The sequence below is a fragment of the Myotis brandtii genome, unplaced genomic scaffold (assembly GCF_000412655.1).
Source record: "Myotis brandtii unplaced genomic scaffold, ASM41265v1 scaffold686, whole genome shotgun sequence".
NCBI classification, from domain to species: domain Eukaryota; kingdom Metazoa; phylum Chordata; class Mammalia; order Chiroptera; family Vespertilionidae; genus Myotis; species Myotis brandtii.
Genome location: NW_005370683.1, coordinates 6,031,130 through 6,042,051, shown reverse-complemented (window position 1 = coordinate 6,042,051; position 10,922 = coordinate 6,031,130). Strand labels below are relative to the sequence as shown.

At 36.6% G+C, this 10,922-nt stretch overlaps 1 protein-coding gene across 6 annotated transcripts in view; it reads left to right on the top strand.

Moving 5' to 3' along the window:
• SCAF11 (SR-related CTD-associated factor 11) overlaps positions 1–10,610 on the top strand; it is a 44,335-nt gene extending 33,725 nt beyond the window's left edge. For 3 of the 6 annotated variants that reach the window (XM_014529540.1, XM_014529539.1, XM_014529541.1), the window contains 6 exons: positions 2,498–2,604; positions 3,275–6,199; positions 7,267–7,613; positions 8,869–9,087; positions 9,447–9,566; positions 9,822–10,610. In XM_014529540.1, the coding sequence (XP_014385026.1) occupies positions 2,498–2,604; positions 3,275–6,199; positions 7,267–7,613; positions 8,869–9,087; positions 9,447–9,566; positions 9,822–9,968 (3,865 nt within the window). In that variant the 3' untranslated portion in view covers positions 9,969–10,610. The remainder of the gene's footprint in view (positions 1–2,497; positions 2,605–3,274; positions 6,200–7,266; positions 7,614–8,868; positions 9,088–9,446; positions 9,567–9,821) is intronic. The other 3 variants (XM_005881709.2, XM_014529542.1, XM_014529543.1) reach the window with 3 other exon arrangements.
• The last annotated feature ends 312 nt before the right edge of the window (positions 10,611–10,922 follow it).

Below are 10,922 nucleotides of genomic sequence, written 5' to 3'. Positions count from 1 at the left end.
TGCAGGTGAATGGGGTTCCTGGCTGGCAGGCCACTGACAGCAAGCTATCCAACAGCGGATTCTGTGAGGAATGGGGCTCCCTCCTCCCTACTGTCAGGGTCTGGTTTGAAGGCCGACCACACCCCCTATTGGGCCAGACTCAGAGTTCTACCACGCCGCCGTGGCCTCCTCCTCAGCAACCCAGGACTGACTGCTGCTGGGCGCTCCAAGGGTGGGTTCTTCCTCAGGCCTCGTGGGAAACAGCTTGGGGAGGGCACAGCCCTTGGCAAAGTGACCCAGGACTCAGTGGGTCTACGCTCCGAGGGCCGGTTCCTGCCTCAAACCCCACCCTTACTGGAAACAGCTCGGGGAGGGCGCAGCTGTTGCTAAGAGGACCCAGGACTTAGTGGGTCCACGCTCCGAGGGCCGGTTCCTGCCTCAAACCTCGCCCTTGCCGGAAAAAGCTCCGGGAAACAGCTCGGGGAGGGCACAGCTGTGGCCAAGACAACCCCTGCGAGACTGACTTCCTTCCGGTTGGTCAAGCCTCAGTCGTGACATTACACCCAGGATTTTTATATAAATAGATACCACTGTAATGTAGTTCTGCATAGGGTCCTTCACACTCTAGGAGAAGCATGTCAAACTCAAAGGCTAACACAGGCCAAATAAACAAGGTTTAAGTTTATATGGACTGCAAAAAACAAAAGCTTCAATTTTCATAGAAACGTAGGTTTTTTTCAATAGAGTGGTGCTGAATACAAAGGGCTGAAATAAATGAATAATTGTTAACATAAAATAATAGAAAATAATAGAACATTTTAATAAAAATTAATATTTTTTTGAACATTAACTTACCAGAAGCTGAATAACTGCACAAATTAATAAGCATAACGTAAATAAACCTATTTTTCTTGTTCTCCAAAAGCAAAATATTTCCTTTTGTGCATACCAAACAAGTCAGTGCAAGACTGATGATGTGGCATTCAGCTGCTAAAATATTTGCTGCTAGTATTAGTGGAGAGAAATGATGTGCCAGTGCATAACGCACATAAGGGAAATGAATGCAACGCGATTACAGTAATCGGTTATTCGCGAACTTTGCAGTTTGTTATTAATTATGTATATAACAGGATATTGTAAAAGTTACAAAATTTTTATTAAAACGTTTCTTACATGCTGTTATATTGGCTGGGTCGCAAAAATATTCATTGTGGGCTGCATGCAGCCCGCTGGTCGCGAGTTTGACATGCTTGCTCTAGGAATAATGCAACACAAATAGAAGTAAAATTAGGAAGCCCAGATGAAACTTTTTCTTAGTTATATATTTCTGTACATATACACGTTGTATTTTTTTTTCAAGCTTCTCCTCCTACTCCAGAATTTCAAGTTATATTGGATAAAATAGTCTTGTTAGGAGACTTGAAGTGATGAGCAAATATGAATCAGAAAAGAAGAAGCTAACAGTGGATTGGGTTTGGATGCAGAAACTTCAGGGTCTTAGCAGGTCCTTGGGGACACAGGGAACGTTGAAGAGTCATCATCTTTAAATGGAGGAATTTAAAAATATAATATAGCAACAGAAGCCAGGTTTTTCAAAAAGTGACATATTTTGATGCTTGGGGTCTTGAAATATGTTGTAAAACAAAGACATGTAACAAAAACTGATATCATCTATGAAATACTTCAGAATTCAAATAATAGTTCTGTTTCCAATATTTTAATTTGTTTTTGTTTCTTTTAATTGATTTCAGAGAGGAAAGAAGGGAAGAGAGATAGAAACATCAATGATGAGAAAGAATCATTGATAGGCTGCCTCCTGCACGCCCCCAATTGGGGATTGAGACCGCAACCCGGGCATGTGCCCTGACCGGGAATCAAACCATGACCTCCTGGTTCATAGGTTGATGCTCACCCACTGAGCCATGCTGGCCAGGCCAATATTTATAATTTTTATTAACTCATGGACTGATTTCCCTTTGATCCTGCTAATTTCTTTAAAACCTTGATTTGATTAATTCAACAAAATTATCTCTTCCGTTGCCTGGAAAGGGAATGGGGTGCAAGGGGCATGAGGTGCTTTCTGGAGTGGTGAAAATTATTATTTTTTTTATTGGGGTTGTGGTTACACAGATATATATATAGTGATCAAAAGTCATCAAACTGTGTCCTTAAAATCTTTGCATTTTATTATTCAAGTGACTTTTTTTAGAATAGCAAAAAATGAGTAACAGCTAGAAATCTTGATAAAATATTATTTAAAAGAGAAACAACTATTTTATATTTACCTAGATCTCCATTTACCATAAATTTATCTGAAAAACATGCACTTAAAGGTTTTTTTCTTTGCAGCCAATTGCCACCCTTGAACAATGAGTAATTTTGAATTTACATTTTTAACTATTTGGGCAAAAAATAAAGCACCCCATGTTTTCATATTGCAAACCTGATTTGGAAAGTTGCTGGTTTAATTTTTTAAACCTTTTAAACAAAATGTTTTTATTTTGTTTCGAATTTACAGAATTGGTTTTATACCCTGGAATATTGAAACAGAAGTCCTTCCTCTCATCCCTTCTGTGTTGCCGAGAACTCTTTTTCCAACAAATACCATATCTTTACAGAATTTTGGTAAAGTTTGTGAAGTTCTTTTCTACTTTTAAAAAAATAAGAGCTTCTTTCAATCTCATAAACAGTGTGTTGATGACTTAGAAAAACTGTTAAATAAGGTTTAAATAGTAAGTCTAAATATTTTTGTAAATATTTGGTCAGTGACTTGACTTTAAAATTGTTCAAACCAGAAATCCCTTTTACTTTAAGAAATTACAAGTTAATGTTTTCGAGGACTGATTTGAACTCTCCCTTCTATTTAGGGCTTCAGTGTCCAAACCATAGATCTTTAGAAGTAGCATCTCATATCCCGTTAATTATGAACAAAGAATTTGAGTCTGTATTTGTGACAACTTGTTTTCTATTGCATTTTGCCAAGGTAATAACAATTCATAAAGCAAATGGCAGTTATCAGACCAAACGTATTTTCTTTTGTGTTTTTTCTCCCTATAAAATTGCCTACATGGATTCAAATCTTGTGATAACATATTTCAGTAGCATTAAAAGAAGCTGATAAATATCTGATATTACTCAGATATTAATAGCTATATATTTATTCATAATTTGATTCATAAGTATAGTTTGTTTCACTCTGTTATAGATGTATATTTTATGCTAAAATAAGCTGAAGCTAAACTATTCTCATTTATTGAAACATATACTTACTTTTTACTCTTTAAAAAAATATTAGGTACTTCTTGCAAGGGATATGCATTAGCACATACTCAAGAAGGAGAAGAGAAGAAGCAAACTTCTGGTACATCAAACACCAGAGGATCAAGACGAAAATCTGCAGCAGCAACTCCTACAAGGAGATCTACACGTAACACAAGAGCTGAAACAGTCACTCATTCTCAGAGATCCCCGACATCAAATAATTCTGGGTGTGATGCCCCAGATAACAATAATCCATCTCTAAGTGTTTCTTCTTCAGCTGAGTCAGAAAAGCAAACAAGACAGGCCCCCAAACGGAAGTCTGTAAGAAGAGGAAGGAAACCACCTTTACTGAAAAAGAAACTTCGAAGCTCTGTACCTCCTTCTGAAAAAGCATCTTCCAGTGATTCAGTAGATGAAGAAACAGCAGAATCTGACACACCACCTGTGTTAGAGAAAGAGCACCTATCAGATGAAGAAAGTAGAAACACTTGTACTGTGCAGACAAATGTAGAAAATAAGTCTGCTAATGGCTTGAAAAGTTGCAGTGAGCAAATAGAAGAAAGTGAGGAACATACTGAAAACCATGACACAGAGGAAAAAGTAGAATCTTCATATTCTGAGTCTTGTATCCAAGATCCTCCTGTTCTAGTTGGAGAGGAGGAGGACGTTCAGAAAGTTGAGAATACGGGTATTGAGGAAGTTCAAAAAGTTGAGAATGCAGGTATTGAGGAAGTTCAAAAAGTTGAGAATACAGGTATTGAAGTTCAAAAAGTTGAGAATACAGGTATTGAGGAAGTTCAAAAAGTTGAGAATACAGGTATTGAGGAAGTTCAAAAAATTGAGAATACGGATAATGAGTCTAATGTTTTTTGCTTAGAAAGTGATATTTCTAAAACTATTTCTGAAGAAGGAGGTGATGTATTAGAAAATGAAGACCAAATATCTTTACCTTCAGAATCAGAAGTAAAAGCAGATATATGTACAGATTATCCTCCAAATGATTCTCTTACATGTTCAGCATCTGAAATTGAAGTACACCAACCTGTACCAAGCCTAGATGAGTTATCTGAGAATGCAGAGATAGTTATGGTTAATGAAGAAAAAGGTGTAGAGGTCAATGAAGAAAAAGTTACAGATGTTAATGATCAAGAGGTTATAGAGAGTCCTATAGTAGAAATTATTGATCATAATGATTCAACAGTAGAAGCAGAACAGCTTGTAGGCAGCCCCAAATTAGAATCTTCTGAGGGTGGAATTATACAAACAGTGGACAAAACCTCTATTGAGATCTCAGAGATTCAGTTGCCTGGGCCTGTTGAAACTGGAGATACAGAAGTAATGTGTGATACTTCAGGGAATGAAAATTTCAATAGTATTCAAGACTCTGAAAGTAATTTATTAAAAAATAATCTTAACACCAAATTAGACACATCTTTAGAAGAAAAGGCTGAGTCTCTGGTTGAACAACCCAGATCTACAGAATTGCCTAACACACACATTGAACAGATTCAGAAACATTTTAGTGAAGACAATAATGAAATGATACCCATGGAATGTGATTCATATTGCAGTGATCAGAATGAGTCTGGAATTGAACTGTCTGTAAATACTGATGCTAAACAACTGAACAAAAATTCTACAGAGCACAGTTCTCAAAATAATATGCCATTTTCTGATCCTGTAAGTGAAAAAGTTGAAACTGTATCTCAGCCATTTGAAAACCCAATAGATATGATAGATAAAGCCAAAAAGCCTCGTACTCGAAGATCTAGATTTCATTCCCCATCTACAACTTGGTCTCCCAACAAAGACACTGCACGGGAAAAGAAGCGGTCTCAGTCTCCATCTCCCAAAAGAGAAACTGGGAAAGAAAGCAGGAAGTCTCAGTCACCATCTCCCAAAAAAGAATCATCAAGAGGACGGAGAAAATCTCGTTCCCAGTCCCCAAAACAGGATATTGCAAGAGAAAGAAGGCAGTCACAGTCTCGATCTCCAAAAAGAGACAGCACAAGGGAAGGCAAAAGATCAGAGTCACTCTCCCCAAAGAGAGACACTTCTAGAGAGAACAGAAGATCTCAGTCAAGAGTGAAAGATTCCTCCCCAACAGAAAAATCCAGGTCCCGGAGCAGAGAAAGAGAAAGTGATAGAGATGGGCCTAGGAGAGAGAGAGAAAGAGATAGAGAAAGGAGAACCAGAAGGTGGTCTAGGTCCAGATCTCGTTCTAGGTCACCATCAAGATCTAGAACAAAAAGTAAGAGTTCATCATTTGGTAGAAATGACAGAGATAGCTACTCTTCTCGGTGGAAGGAAAGATGGGCAAATGATGGTTGGAGATGTCCACGAGGAAATGATCGGTACAGAAAGAACGACGCAGAAAAACAGAATGAAAATACAAGAAAAGAAAAAAATGACATCAGTCCAGATGCTGATGATCCAAATTCTGCTGACAAACATAGAAATGACTGTTCCAGTTGGGTAACAGAAACAATAAATTCTGGACCTGATCCAAGGACCAGACATCCAGAAAAGTTAAAAGATTCCCCTTGGGAAGAAAATAGAAATGAAAATTCAGGGAATGCTTGGAATAAAAACTTTGGTTCAGGTTGGATGTCTAACCGTGGTAGAGGTAACCGGGGCAGAGGCACTTACAGAGGTAATTTTGTCTATTCAGATCAAAATGAAAATCGGTGGCAAAACCGAAAACCCCTCTCAGGGAATTCAAATGGTTCAGGGAATGAGTCTTTCAAGTTTGTGGAACAGCAACACTATAAGCGGAAAAGTGAGCAAGAGTTCTCATTTGATACACCAGCAGATAGGTCCGGGTGGACATCTGCATCTAGTTGGGCTGTGAGAAAGACTCTTCCAGCAGATGTGCAAAACTATTATTCACGACGAGGGAGGAATTCCTCAGGCTCACAATCTGGATGGATGAGACAGGAAGAGGAAACACCTGAACAGGGTAATGTATTCTGTTTATTAACACTTTTATTTGAGAAAAGAGACTATAGGTTTAATGCCTTATTCATTTGAATTGAAATGATCTGTCTTTATAGTTTTACTAGAGGCCCGGTGCATGAAAGTTGTGCATTTGGGGTGGGGGCTCCTTCAGCCTGGCCTGCGCCCTCTCGCAGTCCAGGAGCCCTCGGGGGATGTGTGACTGCTGCGGAGGCGGGAGAGGCTCCCGCCACTGCTGCACTCTCCAGCTGTGAGCCGGCTCAGGGCTTCTGGCTGAGCAGTGCTCCCCCTGTGGGAGCGCACTGACCACTAAGGGGCAGCTCCTGCATTGAGCGTCTGCCCCCTGGTGGTCAGTGCACATCATAGTGACCCGATGTTCCACCATTTGGTCAATTTGCATATTAGCCTTTTATTATATAGGATAATGTTAATTGAATCCCAATTGTTTACAGGTCACTTTATATTTTAAATAAATATATACACATTAGTATTTATTTTCTTCTTTCATTCTACCCCTACCTGAAACTTTGCAAAAACTTTAATATTTTAAGTATAATTTAAGTACTACAATAGAAAAATTTGGGATGTTTCTATGCAGGATTTAAGTTCTATTTATTTTACTTCAGATGTGTACACTTGAATTATTTTGATCATTGTTCTCATATAAATCACTCTTCTAATAAAGATTTATCTTTCTTGGCTTTTTTTGTTAACAATGTGAGAAAAAAGTTGTTGAAGATTAAAAATTGATTAACTTTTTTTCTAATTTAGTAACCGAAATGAATTTGTATTTATTTCCTTAGTAAGTTTCTTGAGCTACTTATTCTTTGCTCATATTGATGGATGTTATATCATGTAACTCTATTCTTAAAAATTATTTTAGTTGCATGTTTTCTTTTAGAAAATTAGCCCACATTATTTAGAAATGACAAGCTTAAGCCAAATAATTGGAGATTGGTTTAGATGTTCTGAATCTGTTCATTGCTATTTAAATTTTACTATAACCATCAGTTCTTTGCTTCTCTAAAGAAATTTGTAACATATTTTTCACAAGCCTTTTTCTTTTGATAGATTCTAACCTAAAAGACCAAACAAACCAACAAGGTGATGGTTCTCAGCTACCTATAAATATGATGCAACCACAAATGAATGTAATGCAGCAACAAATGAATGCACAGCACCAGCCTATGAATATGTTCCCATATCCAATGGGTGTTCATGCTCCTTTGATGAACATCCAACGCAATCCATTTAATATTCATCCTCAGCTACCCTTGCATCTGCACACAGGAGTACCTCTCATGCAGGTAGCTGCTCCTACCAGTGTATCTCAGGGACTACCACCACCCCCACCCCCTCCCCCACCATCCCAACAAGTCAACTACATTGCTTCACAGCCAGATGGAAAGCAATTGCAGGTATGTTTTTAGCAACTCAAGTTTAATCAACATAGCCATTGTAAACATTTAGCGATTAGGGACAGATATTCAAGAAAGGGCTTCCTGTCATCCAAAACAATTATTTATTTGATTAGGTTTATGCAGTGATTTTCAACCTTTTTGATCTCATGGCACATGTAAACGAATTACTAAAATTTTGCGGCACAACAAAAAATACATATTTTGCTGATCTCACAAAAACAATAGGTGTAAATTTTTTTCATTGACTGGACAGCTATTGTTGTGTTAGCTGTTATTTTTTTATTTGACAATCTAAGGTCAGTGTCCCTGATTAAATCATCAGGTATTGCATGTTTTAAAAATTCTTGTGGTACACTGGTTGAAAATTGCTGGGTTTATGGTAAATCTTCATAACCCCTCTTTCACAGTTCTTCTCCTAAATCTCCCTCCCCACAAGTAAGAAACTGAATTACTTATTACCAAGTCTACAATATACTGTTATTAAATTCCAAACGGGTTTTTTCACATTAAGAGGACCAGGTAATAATGAGCCAAACTAGAATTGTCATGGGTGCTTTAAATTTTTCCCTAATTTATTGGACTTGTTAGGAGTGGGAACTTGTGATAAAGTACTGTTAGTGAAGCTTGTATTGTCTTGTTTGGTCAGACGCCAGTGAAAGCTATTCATTAGCTATTACTGTCTCATTTTCACAGATTACCATGCTGAAAAGAATGAGGTGCCTCTGAGGCATACAGATCATTTGAATAATTTGTAAACATTGTGTTGCTTATAGTTTTATGTCTACATTTCAGAAATTCTAGAATCCTGATAGCAAGATATAGTTGGAAGAACAAGGGAATGGGATTCCAGAATATGGGATCTTAAATCTTTTTCTGCTATCTACTCACTGCAAGCCATCTGACTTCACTGCCTCATTTCCTCTGATCTTTAAAGGGGGGCACTTCAGTTAATTTCCATAAAGAACCTTGCAGGAAAGATACTATTCTTTAAATGCTCTTCTTGTTTTTAGTGTTGGTGTCAGAACATTACAATAAACATGCATAATTTAAAAGTCATGTTGACATCTTTAACTAGGGCTCTGTTTTTAAGAATGTTACTCATTTTTCTTCATAAAAGACCTGAAATATGAATTTCTCTTAAGTACGAAGATTGAATTGCTTTGAATTTTTAAAATGTTATTTCTAATATGTAACTAAGAGATTTCTATTGAGTACAAGTAATTCATTAATTGATGATAACTCTTTAAAACAGGGTATTCCTGGTGCTTCTCATGTAACTAATAACATGAGTACACCAGTCTTGCCTGCTCCGACAGCAGCCCCAGCAAATATGGAAACAGTTCAGGGACCAAGTTCTGGTAATGCTTCGTCATCAAGTCACAGCAAAGCCTCTAATGCTGCTGTAAAATTGGCAGAAAGCAAAGTAAGTGTTACAGTGGAAGCCAGCGCAGATAGCTCGAAGACAGACAAGGCAAGTTCAAGGTTGAGAGCAACCTACATAATTTTGTTTCTGATAAAGTTGAAAAAAATCAAGCTTTCTATTGTATAAGTGGTAAAGGGAATTTATTGATAGTCTTAAATTCAAATATTATTTGAAGGGTCCTATCTAGATATGTTGATGCCCAATGAGTTGCTAGTAATATTTCATAATTATTTTTAGAAATGTTTGATATGTATGTTAGTAAATAAATTTTGTGTTTACAACATTCATATTTGAAGAGCTCCTTCTAATAATGCAAATGCACAGTGCTTTTAATTTTATATTTTTAAATAAAGTTTTTGGAAGTATTTAATTGGGCGAATAATAATTATACATTTTCTTCTTATTAGAAATTGCAAATTCAAGAGAAAGCAGCACAGGAGGTAAAACTGGCCATTAAGCCCTTTTACCAAAATAAAGATATCACCAAGGAAGAATATAAAGAGATTGTACGAAAAGCAGTAGATAAAGTAAGTTATAGCTTTAGTGTAGTTCTGTATGTATTGTTTTGAAACATCTCTATTTTAATAATGGGATGCTTAAGTCTAATTAAAATAATAAGAGCTACCTTCTTCTAATTCTTGTCTGCTTTTTTAACTTTTGAATAAGTTCATATAAGATATAAAGAAACATGGAAAAATGTCTGGTTTGGGGTTGTTTTTCACAAAGCTTTCCATTTTATTCCTTTTAATTATGAAAAAAAAATTTCCCTCATTTTTTCATAGGTTTGTCATAGTAAGAGTGGAGAAGTCAATTCTACTAAAGTGGCAAATTTGGTTAAAGCCTATGTAGACAAATACAAATATTCACGGAAAGGAAGCCAAAAGAAAACTCTGGAAGAACCTGTGTCTACTGAAAAAAACATAGGCTGAAATGGAGAGCACTATAAGGACACTGTCAAGATATCTGCAAAGTGCAATTTCAACATATACCTTTAACTGAAAATCATACCTAACTGTGATTGAAATTTGGTTTTGATAAAATTATTTTTTTTAACGTAGGATATGTTTTGTTCAAAATAAATAATAGTTCTGCACTGTAACTTCTATATCCTTTCCTCCCCCACCCCCAAAAAGAGCAAATTCAAGGGAAACTAAAGGGGTTAAGGAATGCATTACTACTAGGACTGTTGCAGTGTGGATGTGGAAGATGTACATACAGCTTTTTTATTTCAACAATGGAGTGCACAAATTAGAAATTTCTAAGTGCACTGGTTTTGGAAGAGAGATATATATATATATATAATACCTTTATTCTGTCAGGCTAAAAATAAAGTATGATCTATATGATTTTCCCCTCTAATTATAGAAAGTTAAGTAATGTATTACCATGAAAAATATTTCTAATAAGAGAACATACCAATTGCAGGATTCCTAATCTGTATTTTTAAAAGCACACATCTGAATAAATTGCTTTGCTAGAAAACAAGTGATCACATGAGTAAAACTCAGTGTTCAAAACTTTGGAACACTGTTGACCTATTGTATCACCAAATAAAGGGTATGCTGCTTGTTTTTCTTTGTGCGTGGGGGTTTTTTTCTTTTTTTTTTTTTTTTTTTGCCCCCCCCCCCCCCCCCCCCCCAGTTGAGATGAAGCTAGATTTACATTTGCTAGATTTACAGCTTTGGCAGTCTAAATTCTTTGTTGAATTTAGAAGATCAATGTGGAAAAGAGTGTTGACTTTGTAAAAATTGTTTTTTCATAATATTTCCTATCAGAGATGATAAATTATCTGTGCCAACCAGAGGACTGCAGTAAGTGGTGGCCACGATCCTCTCTTTCTTGGGACTACGGTAGAATTGTGAGACTCACTTCAGTGGTTTTCC